Source organism: Melanerpes formicivorus, unplaced genomic scaffold (genome assembly GCF_026170545.1).
Source record: "Melanerpes formicivorus ecotype bairdi unplaced genomic scaffold, bMelFor1.0.p_v2 SCAF_13, whole genome shotgun sequence".
NCBI lineage: Eukaryota > Metazoa > Chordata > Aves > Piciformes > Picidae > Melanerpes > Melanerpes formicivorus.
In genome coordinates this window covers 8498735-8517776 of record NW_027142365.1, presented here as the reverse complement: position 1 = coordinate 8517776, position 19042 = coordinate 8498735, and the positions used below count along the sequence as shown (strand labels likewise).

Below are 19042 nucleotides of genomic sequence, written 5' to 3'. Positions count from 1 at the left end.
TAGCGACAGGAAGCGCTGACAGCAGCTTCTGGGGAAACCTGCACGATTTCAAGCTAAACAGGTGGAAGATCCTATGTTCCAAATACATAAAAGCTTCAGCACCAAGTAAAAGGTTTTTCCTTTTGCAGGTTGTTAGATAATGTTAAGAAAAAAAAACGTTGAAGACCCTCAAGGTCATTCTGAAACAACCTAGAGATTTACATATATATAAAAAAAAAAAATAATCTCACCCTTGCAGTGGGAACCTAAGAGCAAAGAGCTAAAATGCTCCCTCTGCCTGGCTAGAAGGACCTTTTTTTTTTTTAATAGAAATGTGTAAATCTGAAGTGAATTTTCAGATTTAAACTGGGGAATCAACTAGGTATCAGAAGATACTTCACAGAGGGAGTGCCACTATTCACCTTTCTTTTCCCAAGTCATACAGGAGATATATGTGGGCCAAGAACTGTAACTGTGTCTGAGTTTGTTCCCTACCACTACTCAGAGATAAACATTTGCTGTGAAGATGCTATGGATCTGCCCTCCTCCTGCCTAGCACCAGTGGCACCGAGCTGTCCCAAGGCTGCACATGGTTCTATCGTACACAGCATACGTCCCGCAGCAGTTGCCAACATCGCGATGAAAACGTGTTACACGACCAACGTGAATTAGGGGTAAGACCAAAATATCCCAAGCTTTTGAGAACAACAGTACATTACAGACCTGATTTGTACTTGTACAACGCAATGGAACAAGCCTAGAAACCCCATGCCTCGATCTGACAGTGCTCTGTACAGCCCCTCAAAAGTTAAAGGACAGATTTGTTTTATTCTTTTAATAATAATAGTAATAATAATAATTAAAGGTAGAACATTCTACCAGAATACCACAGATCAGATGGCCAACCCAATCTTTTAGCCAAGGCAAAATGTGATTAGTCATAAAATAAATTCTCCAGGGCTGCAAGATGAAAACAAAATGATTGAAAAAGAACACCCACCCCACCCCCCCAAAAAAAAAAAGTCGGCTTCATATAATCACCTACTGGAGCTGCCTATTAAAATCATTATAAAATGATGCCAATAAAAACTGAACAAATAATACACAGATCAGGATATATGTATTGACTTACTAGCATCTTTATAAAAAATTGAAGATATACACAAAAGCACATCAACATTTATGGAGCTGTATCCATTAAACTCAGGTAAGACAACACAAAAGGGGGGGAAAAATAAAACAAACCCTAACAAATAGCTAAGATGTGGTCGACTGTAAGCACTTTGAGTAACATTTTAATTTCAAAAGGTCAATATTTACAGACTACATTAAATGCCTCTTGTCTTTTCTTGTCTTTTTTTTTTTTTTTTTTTTTCCATTCTGCATGGTATTTTTGAATGAATGATAAAGAAAGAACAAGATAATGGTTGCAACAGATCTTCCAAGAAGTGAACTTAAGATGCTCGGATTTAATTAAGTGCTAAAAGAGAACGTGGCAGGAACACGTTCGTCTAGCTTTACCTCTGCTTCCTTTGGGTGGGCTTTTTTTTAGGAGAGAACAAATGGATCTAGAAGAGCTGCATCATCCCAACTGATCATGGCCAAGAGATCCACTTTGAAGTTATGATTTGAGAACTAACAAAGCAAACATTTGGACAAATGACTCACCTAACTGCTACTTTTGCTACTGAGTTAAGGTATTAGAGAGAGATGGTGACAACAGAGGGTGTGAGTATGTATGTATGTGTATAATAAAATGTATACAGACATACATCCATACATTTAGTGTGTCCATGTGTAAGATACCCAGGTACTGCAATAAGCAGCTAAAATCACTACCAGTGTTCTGCCCACACCCTGTATATGCACAAGCAATCAGCTAATGCAACCACCCTTAAAGAGGATGCATTCAGTCATTAAAGTGCCATAGCTGACATTGCCTCCTATGTTTAAACAGACCTGAGGTGATTTCCTATCTTCATTCCAAAGCAACACATTTGTCTCACTTGTTTTGGTTTTTTTAAAGTAATAAAAATCCAACTGAATAAAAATTGTTAAAACTTAAGTTGGCTGAACCTCAGCCTCTTTGGGATGGATTCAAAACCCAAAGCAGGAGTGCTTATACAAACTACTTTGACTTTTGAATCAAACCCATATTCTTAGGCTCCAAGAAACCCTCTAACCCCAATAACATTTGTTTCTAACAGGATAGCTGATCAGCTGCAGATGTTCCTACTGCTGAACTCGGCTGCTGGCCTGTCTGGCAGTCGCATCTAACCCAGATTTCCAGACACGCACTATTATCGCTCCACTCCGCGATGTCTTCTCACCCTTCTCATTAGAGAGAAGCTACTCCCTAACAGTGGGATGAATAAGAGTTTAGTGACTTGTTTTAAAGATAAGCATTTATTTCTTAAAAGTAAAAGTTACATAACCTGAGGAGGCAGTGTAGGGATCCTAGTGCTCACAGTTTGAGGAGTTAAACAGCATGGGGTAGATCACCTCCACGAGTCTTCAGTGTTGACTCCCACCAGGCACTTCCTACCTGTGGCTCATTCTGTTCCTGGGCTTGGCTCTACCTTGAGGCACTAAGAGCACTGTATGTATAGTAATTTTGCTTGACATTATTAAGTGTTACGCACAAAAGGGGAAACTCCACAGCTCAGTGTAAAACTCACTTCCATGCAAAAATTCTCATGTTACTGTGTCTCATTACTAAATGGGCTTAGAATATTCTTTCAGGTTTTTCCCCAGTACAGTGTTTCCAAAGTACACCACGTTATTCTGTATTATTGCTGTGAATATAGAGCAATTTTACCTAGAAAACTTTTGACAGTATTTATTACTAAATCATTATCTTTTTAGGAATTTCACCACAGTTCTGGAGCAGAACTGTAAGAAAGCCAATTAGGTCTTTGTGACTTGGTTAACATTAAATCTTAAAAATAAATAGATAAATAAATCCCCTCCCCGCCAGGATCTCTACGGCACTATGAACTCCCTTAGTTCACCCTTCCATGCTTGGAATGCCTATTTTGGACCCCATTTGCAGCTGTTTCATTACATACCAACAATGTTCTTCCTCAGTCACTCAGGTAACAAACCTCTAAGGTTTCTCTAACTCCCCCCATTTAGATAGTAGGTGGAGTGCTTAAGGGTATTCCTAAAATAAAGGATGAAGCAGAAGCTTACAGTCCAAAAACTAAGTCAATGTTCATAAAAACTGGAATCCAATATAAAGATGGCATTTTAATAAGTTTATTCAGAAATAACTGGGGAAAAAAAAAAATTCTTCCTTTGGCAACACCATCTAGATGGCTCTAACCAAAAGGAAATATTATGGAGATTACTTTGAGTAAGGTATATGAGCCTTAATGTCTGCAGGTAGTTTTTGGGAACTGCCACGTTCACCAGTAGATTCATCACATCCTTACAGTCCTGTGTGTATTGGGAACAACACATCAAGCCAAGTCCTTTCAGTTACAGGGTTTTTTTTATGGTTCAGCATTAGTCACAAAAGAAATTTCAAAATAAAATAAACTAATCAAAGCATAAGGCAATGGTGAGACCCTAGCCCAAAAGAACTATTAGCAATGTGTCACTCTTCCTATGTCACATTTTTGAAGTGAGCCACCAAATACTTCTTTTTTCCTTGTACCTGGCAATGTCATTTAAAACAACCTAGTCACAACTCAAAGAGTTCACTACCCCATGGTGCCACTGAAGGGCAAAAGCCCTTACTTTTAAAAGCCAAGGGAAAACACAGTAATGTTCTTCCTACACATGGTTTTGTGGAATAAGTGGAGTTGGAAGGAGAAGATGGAATCTTGTCTTGGAATAGAAAAATGCGAAGACAGACTTATTTACAAAGATTGAAACTACAATTTCCCAGCGTCACCTCCAAAAGCTTCTCAGCACACTGCTAGTCAGTAGAAGTAGACCACACTGAATTCTACGCAAGAATTCCTTCTGTACTCTCAGATATACAAAATAACTAAGGGGTTTTGTTTAGAAAAGTGAGTTTTCAGTCAAATACCTCGCACTGAAGATAAGAGCAACCATTATCAAATATTCTTTGCTATGAAGAGGTTTTAAATCTTTTGACGTAAACGTTCTCTGTCAAGTCACTGTGGCCGCACAGTAGGATCTTGAAGAACAGTGTCTACATGCATTGAAAGCATTTGGAAAAAAAAAAAAAAGGTCTGTAGTTCCATGTGGTTACAACAGAATGTGAACAAACCAAACAGAAATTCCACCTTTGCAGATCCTCGCAAGTTCGGCTCTTCCGGAGGACATCTCGTCGTTTGCCGTAGTTCAGCACGGCAATTAAAGCCTACGATGAAAGGTTTCGTAATCCGATGGGTTTGCCACTGTGCCTCACGTAGCTCCTCAAGTACGCTCCTGTCAGTGTCAGAGTTCCTCTCAGCAGACTTCACTCAACTATCAGTGCCACGTTTATGTGGGACAGATCTATCATGTGCCTGTTAAGAGTTAAAAGAAATTTAAACCTGCTGCTCAAATTGATTCTACGGCTGGAAAACAGAGAAGAGGGCGACTAATACAGACATGCTTGATTGGATTAAGAGAACCATTGCACAGAGGAGACTGACTTTTGACGGGAGGGAAGGAACTGAGGCGGCAGCAGAGCTTAATTATTTACCTGTGGAATTTCTGTTGAAATGCTAAAGCATGGGCTGGCTCCTTAAATTTTGCTATGGCTTTCCGTTGTTGAGGAAGCATCTGTAAACTCTGCAGAGACAAAAAGCCAAAACACCTTTTTAATACTTACTTTAAGTTCCACTTACAGCCCCTTGGTTTTGCATCATCACATCAATTGAAATCTTGCAGTATTTCTTTTCTCAGAAACCTATTTATTTTTTGTTATTAGTGTCCTGGGAATATAGAGACTCCTGAGACTGCAGTCAGGGACCCAGCTGAAGGTGTTAGAGCTGGTGCATTGAGCAGCTGTACCAGCCAGAAAAGCCAGACTACCAGTCATTGAGCGAAGGTGACAGCCCTTCAGTGCAGTCCATACAGATGGTCCAAATCCCTGCAGCCAAACTTCTGCTAAGTGAATAAGAAACATTCAGCTGGGCAGAGCTCAGCTTCACACACAAGCACTTGGAGTCACTGCAAAACAAAGAGCCTTGGGACAAGCAGCAGGACGTCCATGAATAGGAAGCAAGAGATTGCTTGCAGAAAACAAACATCTTTGACACCAAAAATCTGAGGATACACAGAAAGAAGTTAAAAGGGAGATATCAGAACACTAGGAGATGGAAACTCAGCAGGTAGGAGTGAGATACACCTTTCCTGCTTTACTCAAATGTCTTTCATGAAATAACTGGACTACCTGCTAGACCACACAGTTCATTGGTGAGTTTGGGATCAGGAGTGACAGTCCATATGAAGCTGCTAAGAAAAGGTCTATGCAAAAGTGTAAGCTTTCCTAACCAACATCATCTCCAGTGTATGATCCAACCTGCTCTGCAACAAGTCACATGGCAGCATGACAGACACTTCCTAAAAAGAAAGACTGGACTGTATTTATTCTTCCTTCCCAACAATATATGCAGACCCATTTTTATTATCCTCACAGTCTCCTGACACCTGAAGCATCTTTCCTGGGAGTGACACTTCCCAGCCATTACCAACAGGCACAGAGTCCTGAACAGAAAGTATTTATTACATCCTCAGCTGCTGCAACTGATCTCTTCCATCCTTCCTGCTTTCCTGCCACTTTTGACTTCCTACTATCTGCCTTTAAAAGTGCTCAGCTTTCCATCTCTGTATGCAAGACAAGATGAGAAGAAAGGACCTTCCTATGTCATTGAGATAGTCATCTGTGGCTCACGTACTGCTCTACAGCTCAGCTGAACTGGGCAGGCTTATGGTGGGGCTGCTTCTCTCTTTCTCCATCCTCAAGGACAGAGCAGGGCTGACCATGTCTCCTTGCACAGCTTCTGCAACAGCTGAAAACATTTTTACAGGTAGGAAGACTACACAGGTCAGCCCTGCATGCCCTGTGTGCCATGTCACAGGGAGAAGAGCCTTGCTGATCCGCAGGAGCACTCATCCACACGTGCTTGTCATTTCCACTGGAACGCCTTCAAGCTAAAACTAAATTCAGCGACTATGAAGTCAGTGCAGAGAGCTGCCTTTACCCTAACTGAGCACTAGGTAGCACTGTCACTCCAAGAAAGCAGAGAGAAGCACATCAACACGGCAACTGTTTTTGCCTTCTGGCACCAGGGAAGAAATGACCGTTAGCAGAGCAAAACCAGCAGCTGTAAAACTACTCAAAACACACCTACGTTTGCAACATTCTCCCCAGCTCTGAGATTCAACAGTGAAGTTAAAAAAAAAAAAGGGAAGAAAGGAAAAAATACTTCACTGTGTAAAATAAAAAACAACCCAAAAAAACCCCATCAGACTTACCACCTGAAATCTGCACAAAGCGATACTGAGACTGTTGCACCGATGTTTTACGTTTGCAACCATCAGATGCAAGATAATTTGATTAAGGATGATGGAACACTACTCCAGAATGATCACTCAGTAATCAAATTATCTGAAGATACAGCAAGTGATCCCCCTCAACCTGCCACCATCCTAAACAAGAATAAGACAAGCTGAGAGAGGCAATAACTAGCTGAACACAAGCCTCTTTAGACAGGATAAACACTAAACCTGGGTAGGAGAGCACCTACAACTACACTGGGCTTTTTGTGACCTTTGCAACTCAGTAGTAACGTTTAGCAGATGGATTTGGAAGGATGTGTACTGTATGCCACTGCTCCAGCAGTCCCCAGGAGGCTCTGTTCTGGTGGTGTGCTCAGAAATCTTCTGCACTTTCCAACACTTTGGAATGTATAATTTAATTATACCATGCAATTGTTTCCTATTCAGTACTCAGATTTTACTGCAGGTACATTATTTGCATCTGAATGTTTATCCACTCCAGAAGGAGTCAGACAGCAGGCCATATGTGGAAAGGAAACTTTTCCTGCTAATTTAATCATGTTTGAGTTGAAAAATGCAGGTATAACTAAGGGGCTGCTCCTAGTGCCCCACAGATTTTTCTCAAGATACTGAACTGAGGATCTTGACGGTGTTCTTTTTTCCACTATGTTAATAACAGGGGAGTTTTAATGAAGCAAGGATGAGAATTAAAGTCTTCAGTGATTAGGCAATAGAGGGTATTTCAAAGCTCAAGTAAGGGAAAAGGTAGTTGTCTCCATTTCTAGGGTATGGAAGGGAAAAATGCTGAATTTCCAACTTCAATTGTAAAAGCTTCCGTATTCTCTTACACATGACCAGCTTGGGCTCAATGATGTTAAAGGTCTTTTCCAACCTTAATGATTCCATGATACAGAAATATCACCTCAGTGTAAGCTGATGGCAAAGCTAGGAGCAGTGAACATCACAAATTGAGGGAAGCTTTCAACTTCCCTTCCCAGAGTTTGTGCAAGGTACTTGTATCTTGATTACAATACTGACAGGAAAAAGCTAGGAATAAAAATCCAACCCTTTCATACTGAGAAAAGCAAAGCAGTATCTTCCTCCCCATTCACTCCATTGACACATTACAGAGTTTTCCCAGATGTTAAAATGCTTTTTCCCTATGTTAAAAATTTCTGTTATGCCAGAAAAGTTCCTAAGGTTACTAAGGAAAATTTTGCTGAACATAGTCAACAATTAAGGACAGAATAGTCTACATCTTAAACATGGAGGCAGCTATACCTGACTCAACCTTTCCCTCCATACTGTATCTCTGAACTCCACCTGACTCAGTTAACAACCTGGGTACCTTGCTTTATCTCCCAAAAAATGCAGCTGTCCTCTTCTTGCTGTCCTCTTACAATGGTAATCTTCCCAAATTGTTCCTGTTTCAATTCATCAAGCTGTAACACTTAGAAGATAAGAGCTCTGCAATACCTAAGATCTCTTTGCTTTGGTCATGGCCATGACCTCTCCTTGTCTCTCACACATACTATCTTCCTGCATGAAACTCCCAAAGCCATAGCAAGAAGCCTTTCCATTCACTCCTTGCCTTCCTTCTGCACTCCTCACTGTGAGTCACTTAAATAAAATGCATTTTAAAGGAAGAATGAAGAAATAACCTCATGATAGTAAGTCGAGTATGCCTTCATTATCAGAGGCTCCTGACCACTTTGAGTTGCAGGGGATGTTGTACAACACTGCACAAACACCAGTAAGAGCATTAATTTAAAGCCACATGAAAATCAACTCATACACTTCAGGATATTGGCCTCTCTAAGAATCTAGCACCGTCTACAAAAGTGACTGCTGTGAACAGGGACAACACATTTTCAAACATTGCATTCTCAGTTCTTGTCTTACAAGGCACTTAAAAACTGGGGGGAAAAAAAAGTATCAAGGAAAATGTCTCACCTGTATATCTCACTATTCATTGACTGGTATTTTCAATTGCACTAACAACACATCAGACAGGGCCTCCTAAGCCCTTCTGTGCTTTGAAAGCCTCCTGTTTTCCTACAGTCAGTTTAACTGATAGATCAGCTCCAGAGGGCAGTTTACAAAGAGATGCTTCACAGTAGATACACTCGTGTGTGTGTGTCTGTGTGTGTGTGTCATAACATTGCTCATGGGCCCTTCCTAGAAAGAAGCTTGTAAAAAAAATAAAGGCTAGATAAAACCCTTCAAAGGAGACTGTGCTTCATGTGAAAAAATAGATGGTGTTACATGGTACAAAATCTTGACTGGGTAGTGTCCATTAAGTGCTCTCACCTCAGTACTGCAATGGCAGCAAAAGGTAAATGTCAAAAGAAAGGGTGGGTGCAAGTCAGCATTAAAAACAAGGACAGCAACCAAACCCAACATTTGCTTTGATAGGATCATTTGGCTTCAACAGCCTCACAGAATAGGTAGGCTTCTATTGTCTAGGAAAATAACAGAGGCAGCACAGAGCTCCAGAATGAAGGAGACTCCTTTGCAGCAGGAATGTGATAGTTAGCAAAATCCTCCCGTGCCTCCTGTGCCACAATATCATCACATGCTTGTCTTTGCTACCAGGTGTAGGGTAGGTGGGAGGGGGTGCCTTCAGACATAAATTACCAATAAACACACATTGTATTTAGTGTCAGGGAATTAATTGAGCTTTCTGGAATGAAAGCCTTTTGGCACAAAAATGATAAACCGAGGTTGACCTACCTGAATGGGTCCCACTGACATCAGCAGGTTTTTCAGTTGGACATCAGTAGTTGATGAAGAAAGCCCTTCAACTGACACAATACAGGGCTGAGGTTTGCACTCCACCACTCGCAGGTTCTGTTTATTTGGCATCAAGCGTCCTCGGCCCATCTGGCCTGCTACTCCTCTGCCTCTGCCGTGCATAATGACCTGCCAACAACAAAAGTAACAGTATTTTGATTTACTTACCTAGTGCTTCTGCTCACTGCATTTGACAGACAGTAGGGAAGTTGGTGATTCAGTTAAAGACTTGATTAAAGTACGCCTTGATTTAAAACAGCTTGTTGCTGTTTGCCGATTTGAAAGGCCAATTATTAACATATTCATCCACTGCTTATACAAACCTCTCTTAGAAGCATAGTAAGTTATATATTGTCATGTGTGTTACACTGAGGCTACAAGCCTCAGCTTTAGCACAGAGTGGAGGATCTCAGATGAAAATATATAACCTAGTTTTCAACACTGATCACATTAGCAGCATGTGTTCGGCTCCCATATTTTGAGCCTAGCCAAAAGAAGTCAACCAGTGATCCCTCTCCTTTTTCTCTTCTTAACCCACAAGACCAGCAAACTGCTTCCAGCACCTCCAAGTCTCTATGGCTACCAATCCTTGTTGTGTTACCAGGATAGAATATTCACATATGCTAACTAACTTTAAACCAACATTCTTTCAAAGCTCCTTCTCTGCAAATCTGGTCGGATTCGGCACCACACTATCCCCCAGAGCATGAAATATGTGGATTTAGTTCTTGTAAATTAAAGGTAGAACAGCTGGAGAGAGGAAAAATAACAACAGAAAACAAGAGTAACAAATGTTAAACAGAGCTAACACTTAACATTGAGTTAACACTCAACACAATTCCTCCACCTCTACTTGGGAAGCCTAGGAAGGGCAATGAGTTTTCACATCCCTCTCGACCAGCAGGGAAACCTTATCCTTAGATCAAGCAGAACGATTAAGGCCAGCATTTCAAACCCAAAACCAAGCAAGAACTTTAAAGCCAAAACATCAGCTATTTTGAGGGAGCGTGCCAGTTTGCAAATGCAAAGATGACACACATCAATGCCACCCAAATCCTCTCCCTGCCTCCTCCCAGCGCATAATCGGAGCAAAAATCAAGTTATGAGATCACCAACTGCATTTTTATATCAACTTTGAGGATCGACCAAAGAGCATCCTGAAACAGTTGCTGGATGCTCTTACATATGCAAGAAACAGCCAGAATGAAAGCTTGAGCATGGCTTCAGAAGAAACTCTTGGTTTTACAGGCAGAAAGCACATTGGATACCTTCTCCTACAGTAGCTACCTCAGGACGCACGCATTTTCCCCAGGGAGCACTGTGCTGGCCAGAAAGTCAGCAGATTGAACAACCTGCAGGCATCTCCAGTCTGTGCTGCTACAAAAATGTCTCTCTAGATTAAAAGCTTTATATGCAATTATGCATCTCCTGGGTCATGCAGCCCTGTGCTAGCAATTGACAAACAGAATGCTAGTTATTAATAGAGCAACACAGCTAGACAGTAAAACTTCTAGCAGCAATATGCATCTAAAAATCACCTTTTTAGGTTGATGGATTCCCTGGATGTTTTTGACTGCTTGAGGAGCTGGTGAATGGATCTGTGCCTGCTGTTGGTGCTGCTGCTGTTGCATTCCCTTTGTCAATGTGACCTTCCGCACTGGCTGCTGTTTCGGCTCCGGGGGTTGTTGAGACCGCTGGGGCTGGCCCTCTGGGTGAAAAAAGCCAGCATCCTCTCCCCCCTGCTGAAATCAACAACACAACAGGCAGCTCAGTGTCCAGGCACTGCAAACCCTCACCCTGAGCAGTCTCCTGCCACATCCAGCTCGCTCAGCAGACAGCGAACACCCAGTGGTTTGCCTGCTAAAGCAAACCAGCAGCCACAGCAAGTGTGTGCAAGGGGTCAGCCTTGTGCTTCACTAAAACAAACCCCCAGTATCTGAAGAACACTTCTTTTTGTTCAGACTTTATTACATTCATGATGTTCAATAAGAAGCAAGGTGTATTTGCTCCCTTGTCCAAATCATTCTTCCTTCCAGGGTAACCCACAACTACAGTGTGTGCTGGTTTTCTATTACTTACTTTAAAAAACAAATCATAAAAGAATAAAGTCACATCCATTGCAGAAAAAAAAGGAGCAATGGAACTGGGAAAGCTGGCAGAATCAGGCAAACACTCTGCTCATCTTTAAAAGTCCAACTGCTATTTACTTTGAAGCACAGACTTACTCTGCCAGCTTTTATACCAGCAGACTCCTTCCTCAGACACTGTTGGTATTCAGAACAGTTCTTCCCCAAGGTGGTGGTTTTTTTTTTGGTTTATTTTATAGAACTCTTATTAAGAGACATTTATAATCACAAGCACAATGAAACACCACCTGAGTGCCTCTCTCATCCAATATATCTCTTTCCACTACATCTCTCAGTGCACTCAAGCACAGGAAAATCGTAAGCTGAAAGCATCAAGAGAGAAATTATTCCTTTCACTGCCTCTACCCAAACAGTTCCACAGTCCTACATCAGACAGGTGACTCCTGAATTTGTGTCCTGCTGTTCAGATCAGAGTAATCACTGAAAAACATCCCATGGAGCAAGGGATAGTAGAGTCTGACAAAAGGTCACGTTCTTTTGCCTCTATAAAGCAGATCAGATTATTGCACGGCTTCGACAGCAGTACCTGTACCTTGGGTGGACTCCCACTTTCGATCTCAAATACTAGTGAACATTACATTTGCAAGAGAAAGGCTTTGTATAAATCCCTAACCACCCTCAGGTAACCCTGCAAAAGCACTCAAATAGAAGGCATGTCTGAAGGGGAACAAAAAAATAAATTGTGAAAGCATCCACACTTACATTTCCCCCCCCTTTTCCTTAAATATTCACAAGTCAAACCAGAGAGTGTCATATTAACTGGCATGTCACTTTCAGACAGACAAAATACAAGGCTGCAGAAGGAACAGTTTATGGTCTAAGAGTGAATTATCTTGACTGAGAAGATAAATCATTATCTCACTACCAGGATTAAACAAAAGCAAAAGAAACTGAGTCCTACTGAGGATTGGCTACTAAGTCTCTTTGCTATCACCTAAGAGAAATAGGCCGGTACAGGTGGTATGCAGGACAGTCTCAGGTTTCAGGTTCACTAGTTCACAATTTGCATCCCTAAATCAAATCCTCTATTATCAAGTGTATTCAGGCAACAACTTCTCAGGAACTCAGCTACCTGAATTCCAAACAAATCAGCTTTGTCCCCACCGACACTTCAAAAGCCCAACTTGTCATAGGGAAAATCTTGGAAGCCCTTCTTGCTTAAAGGGTTTCGCCCGCAGTGTCCAAATCCAGAAAGTAATAGAAACTGCATCAGTTTTTCCCACTTCTAATCATCTAATTTTTTTTTGTCTGCTAAACTGAATGACTCTGTGGCTTCACAGAGTTTTTTTTTTAATATATAAACCTTTAAAAGCAGTAACTGGTGAGAAATTAAAGCTTCCCCCTTTCAGAGTCTCTCTTCAATTACTGCTCAAAAATACAAAAGCTCACCTCCTCTCAAAAAATCCAAATGCATGCACACAAACAAATCCTTACCAGGAAAGCAGCATTAAATTCTCCCTATTTTAGTATTAGTTCCAGCACCAGCATCTCCACATGCCCTATGCCTTGATCAGATAATTTGTTTCATTCCACCCTACAGCAGCTGGAAGACGATGAAACTGAAACTAGCACAAAAATTCTAGGAGGAATATAAACACAATAGTTGGAAATTAAAATCTCATCTCTGCTAACTGCCTGCTGTGAAAAAAAACAAACCAACCATAAATATTTGCAACCGCTTCTTTCCAAACCAAAGAAGCAATCCCAGCACACAGGAAGAGCATCTGAGTGAAGCCCTCAGGTACAAAACACATCAAATATGCTCATTACCAAAAGTTCAAAAGCAAACAATCACTTCTCATAAAAGGCTAGGATGGCCAACAGTCACCCAGTATTTAACTACCAAGCCCAATTATCACCAAATAAAACTGTGTAAGCTAAACACACAACTATAACAGAGTCAAAGGCACAAGCACGCAGCACTGGCTCACACTGATGGAAACTTCGATGGAGTTTGTTTCCTGAGCGGGCTCTAATACCTCCTTTGGACTTCACTACTAGCTCCTGCCAAAGTCTGAAAAGCTACAAACATCTCCAGGATTCAAAATGAAATAATCATTTTAGAAATCACAAAACCCACCAACATGGTTTAATAAAAGTCCACAGTGTAAGAAAAGAGGATGGAGCAAGGGATGCTTCTTCCTGCAACAACAAACTGGCGCAAAACCTGCTGCTCTGAGCATCTACTTGGAAAGGGGAAGCAGTGGTTACCCTGCAGCACCACTTCTAAAGAGAGGTCTGTGAGCAAGATGCTCCTAGAAAGCCAGCAACACCTTGTTTCCTGTTACAGGTAGCCCTGCCCTCAAGCAAAGACAAAAATCAGGTATTTTCTTAGAAAAATGAAACCCAACTGTGACTCTGAGGTCACCCTGTGCTTAGCAAGAAAAACAGTAAGCCTCAGATAAATTCTAGCACTAACTCCGTTTTCACTGGTTGAAGACATGACAGTGCAACAAGCAGTGCTGTCCAAGCCAAAGTGAAGAACATACATAATAGCATTTAGTGGCAAATCAGACTCACCACCATCATCATCCCTTGTGCTTCTATGCAAGATAACTAGTGGCTTCTGCAGGTATGTCAGTGATGAACAAAGTCAAGCACAACACCCACAAAGAGCTTTTAACATCTAGACCTAAAGCCATAAAGCCTCAGAACATTACTTATGAGGTCACACGCTCATGAGAACATTAATGTTTCAGAAGACAAAATGTAGGACTGTAAAGATGACTCTACTTATGTTGGCTCCTGTACACATCTTGACTCCTGATTTTCACTCATGAGTGTGGGATAACTTACCATGGGACAGCTTGGATGCTGCCTGGCATTTGTTAGCTCGAGCCCAAACACTTGCAGTCAGTGCATTTACTACTAGCAATCCCCACACCGTTGCACCTGTCACTTTTCGGAAGTTACAACTCATTCATTGTTTCAACTTTCTGAACCTGTGTCAATGCAAGACCTCATTGGAGCACTGGGAAAGAGGCAAAGGTTTGTTTCCTCAAACAGTCCCAGTAAGAGTCCTGGGGCTCTGAGACAGGCAAACATCACAGCCTTAACCATAACATGACAGTGAAGCACACAATAAGCTGGCACCCAGAAGGTAAACCAAAGCACACAGGAAAGCTACAGAGAAATGATGCTGTGTTGCAGAAGCTACCCAAAATGACATCTAAACCATAGAAACGAAATTGCCAGCATCTCCTCTACTTCAGATGTCTCACTTCTGGCTCATTTCAAATCAGCTTTTGCTTTTCCTCAAGACAACTTCTGTATTGCTATTTATTCCTTGCCTTATAATCACTGCCCTCCCCAAATTTAAACATGCAGCAACAGAAGGAGATACTAAAAATGTAAGTCTTGTCAAAATAAATGTTTATCCTTTTTCTTCATGGAATGTTTAAGATATACAGGACAATACAAAGTTGGTTTTTTAAATCATTATGGCTTGCCTCATACAACCCGGTACACAAAGTGCTGAAACTAGGCAGAATACTTCACAGTCCACCACAAAGACCTCAGATTGATTGATAAAAGCTGATTTTATATTGCACATTTCCATATCCTCCGCAGAAAAGTGAATCTCTTTTCTTTTTTCTGCAAACCAATATTGTCTACTGCTTAATTTCTGTGTTAAAAATCATTCTGAGCTTCAAACTCCCAACTTCTTAAGTTTTATAAAAGGTCTACCTTCCTAACCTACAGCCAGGAAACAGTTCTCTTGAACAGAGACCTTGATAAAGCCACAAAGTTCCACTTAAATATTACAAAACACTTCATTACATTGATGGTGATGGAGCACCATAACAGGCTGCCCAAAGAGATTGTGGAATCTCCTCTAGAGACTTTCAAAACCCACCTGGATTCATGTCTTTGCAGCCTGATCTAGGTGAACCTGCTTTATCGGGGGGGGTGTGTGGGGGGGGGGGTGTTGGACTACATAATCTCTAGAGGTATCTTCCAACCTGTACTATTCTACAAGTCTGTGAACGAAACTCTGCCATTATTAGGTTGATTTTGAAGCAGTGAAAATGCTTTTAAGAAGCAGGAGGTCCATTCAGGGGAAAGCATGAAAATGATCTTTCTAATTGCAAGTACTACAAGACTTAGTGGTGCCAAAACAACAAGTTCAAGTATTGCATGTTATTAAACAAAACCCAAAAGGCAAAAGGATTTGATCTACATGGTGAATGGTTTCCAACTTACACTGTGGAAGAGGGAGCACAGTTTGATCTCAAGCTGGACTAGTAAAGAGGAATTACAGCATTCAATGGCCATGAATTTTAGAACTGATTCCCTGATACTTATCAAGGCAGGTTTTCAATAGTGAGACTCCCTCACTATACACACACACATATATGTATGTAGTCACCACTGTGTTTTGTGAAACTTAAGGACCATTCTGTCAAATGGAAGATTACAAATTCCACAAGCAGAATTTTATGAGGGACTGCTTGAATTTAGCAAGCTGAAGCTCTCTACTCCATCATAATCACTATGACAGCTCCACAATGAAGATGAAGTTTATTTGCCACCAACATTAACAGGACAAATTTATTTATAACAAATGCTTTAAAATGTACTGATAAAAATGCCCATTGATACTGTCAGAGCTGCTTGCAATTTGACAGATCAAATCTTATTTTCATTCTTAAACCCCATGAAGGAATGGTATCGCCAACTTGCATTCTGTAGTGAGCAAATTGATTAATCCCCCTCTATAGAAATCTCAACTCTTGATTACACCTATCAGACGTTAAGCAGCATTATTCTAGAGTGACAACACTTGACAAATTCCCAAACCATTTTTCTCAGCCTTTGTGGCCCTGCTAGCTTGTATTAACCCTGATGAAAAATTAATTTTCCTTATCTTCTGCTAAACCCCAAAATCCAAATCCGCCAAACTGGCAACTCTTTCTGTAAAGGTATTATGAAAACCTCTAAAAGATTAATTGCATGTCTTCAGGTGACATTAAATTAATTTCTGTACTCGTGACAGACATTTGATACTCCGTACTGAGAGGACAGATAACATTGTCAGGATACACAGAAGGACAGTGGTGCAGTGTCCCAGGGCAGCCTCTTATGAATTCTCCTTTCGATAAGGCCATACTTCACTGTCATTGGCACTGTTAGTGATCTTGCAGCCCACAGACCTCGCTGCACAGGTTTCTATTAAGGACGACAATGCTGTGTCTATCCATGTAATCTTTATAAAGCTAATTCAAAATCACCCACCAGTAAAGGGATGCACATGCCGGATAAAGCACTTAAAAGAAATGAACTCTGCTTGATTTGTGTAAAAATAACCCAGAGAAGCAAAATGTTTTCAACTTTTCTTAGACGTGATATCACTCAAACGCTCTGCAGCATGATCGAGGCTTAAATCGTGCAAGGAAATCTCAGACCATAAATGCCTGGTAATTTCTTTCCTTTAAGAAAAGAGAAACCATTCCTCTGCTACCAGTTTTAAGTCAGTATTTTTAGAAACAAGTACCCTGTACAGTATCACAGTAGGTAGGGGGACAAACCCCTCATCCTTTATGTTATTAAATGAATTGTCACTTCAAGGGCAAAGGTAAGTTACTATTCCATCAACTACAGGTTTCAATATTTAAACTTGTATTTTGCGGATACTGACATTGACTATAGTAAAAAAGACCGACACAGACAACTGCCATCCCATGTAACAAACAGATAAAACCAGGAAAGTGAAAACCATGTAGACCAAGCAAGACCATCATCCAATATACACAAATATTTCCTCACTGTAATTATCAGAAACATATTGAAGTAAAAACCTTAATCAGCTATTTCTCTTCAAGTGGTGCTCCAAATGCTTTACCAGTTCCATAAAGCCAATTGACAGACAGAGGGTCTTGCAATAGGAAGCCTAATTGCTTGCCCAATACCCCACAACCAAGTGACATAACCCAGCACTATTTCTGAATCTCTCAAATGCCTTAAAGAACCTTTCTTGAAAGGCCTTCTAAGATGTTTTTCTTTAAACTTTTTATTCTCTTTTTGATTCAAGAATGGCAGTACTTGAAACTCTTGCTCTCCAGCCAGGCTAGAATCCACTACTCTACCAACAGACAACTCTTCATTAACAATTGGTTTAAAATATTAATGGTCTCATTTTGATTTGAAGTACACATAGAAATAAGATGGTGGAACAATCAATTTCCCCATTGACATCAGAAAAAAGATAGTTCTGATGCTGGCCAGTGAATTATGGATTGTTTTTCCACAGCCTCAAACTATTGCATGGGGTAATCTTAAATCAAGCAAGAGCACCCAGACCAAGTAATAAATCAAATGCAGAAATATTTCCCTTCCTGTGTAAAAAAGACACAGCTAAGCTGCTGCAGTGAGCCATAATGTGATGACTATCTTCTGTGCCTAATGGTGTATGAAGTCAGAACACCAAGATGAAAATGCCTGGCAGAAAAAGCAGTTAATTCCATTTAATCCCATGTACTAACAGAATTCTTACTGCAAGTACCTCCTCATCCACCTGAGAGGAGAACTAAGGCATGAAGAAAGACTGGCCAAAGAGATGTTAGAGAATCCTGGCCTTACCCATGCTACATACTGATGCTTCACCAAGAGCTACAGAAACACAGTTGATATTGAATCATAACTACGTTGTTTTCCTAGTACAACCATCCACCAGTTCACTACAGAAAAAACACCAAGTTCTGTGTCAAAGCTATAGCAAAATCAAAGTTCTGAGTGGATGTGTATAGTGCTCTCAGAAGTACCTTCATTTTTATGTTAACTGTCTGCAAAGTATGCAACGTAGATGACAAGAAAAACGTTTTTCAGCAGTCTGCTGCTTGCCTTTTGGGTTGCCAGTCTGAGATATTTCTTGCTTAGGGAATTTACAAGACTAGATGCAGTGAAATCACCAAGAGCAAAGGCTTACCCTGGTAAAGAACCTCAGCAATTCAAAAGGTCCAACGGCCCAAAGCCCCTAATGGAGAATTTCTCAACCAAATACCAGCTATGGCACACAAAGCCAGTCTATCAAAACCCAGTACAACTGGAGCTTCCCTTCTCATGTCTGGTTCTCCTAGTTCATGTTCTTTGAAGCTTAAAACTAATGGCAAGTTGAATCTCTTTGGTGTGCCTCCTTACACATCTTGTACAACCTTGCCGTGGCCAACCCATATTACCTCCCTCCTGAACCACTTACAAGGTCAGGGTTCTTCCAACTCGGAGCCAACACCTCTACTAAAGGTCTGTTCCAAGTGGTCAAACCTCAAATGCCATTTAACAAAGGTGTTCCTGACTTCTCAAAATAATAAGTTGGGCAAATCTGCATGTTTTCCCCTCCAAGCTAAGCAACTGCATTCAATTACTCTTCCTTTGAAAACTGGCCCTTTCTCTCTGCAATGCAGCTTAAGGGTATTACAATTCCTTTCAATCATTTTCCTATCAAGGAAACTGAGCTACTAGATGCTCTGTAACACTGACATCATAGCAGTAAGAATTTTGCCCTGTAACACTTAGGATGGCTGAAAAACTCTCCTCTGAGATTTAACAAGAGCGACAAGCAATACCAAACACTTGCTCCCAGGGTGTTCAGGAGGAAGCAGCACTCTTCTTCAACATACAATTTAAAAGTCTCCTGAGGAAAAGGAGAAACCTGTTCTGCAGCC

The 19042-nt window shown here is 40.9% G+C and overlaps 1 protein-coding gene across 4 annotated transcripts in view; it reads right to left on the bottom strand.

Annotated features, from left to right (window-relative positions):
- Positions 1–1102: 1102 nt before the first annotated feature.
- Positions 1103–19042, bottom strand: part of RBM33 (RNA binding motif protein 33) — an 85094-nt gene continuing 67154 nt past the window's right edge. For 2 of the 4 annotated variants that reach the window (XM_068146000.1, XM_068146003.1), the window contains exons 16-19: positions 10773–10976; positions 9175–9363; positions 4640–4728; positions 1103–4460 (exon numbers count right to left, since the gene is read on the bottom strand). In XM_068146000.1, the coding sequence (XP_068002101.1) occupies positions 4412–4460; positions 4640–4728; positions 9175–9363; positions 10773–10976 (531 nt within the window). In that variant the 3' untranslated portion in view covers positions 1103–4411. The remainder of the gene's footprint in view (positions 4461–4639; positions 4729–9174; positions 9364–10772; positions 10977–19042) is intronic. The other 2 variants (XM_068146002.1, XM_068146004.1) reach the window with 2 other exon arrangements.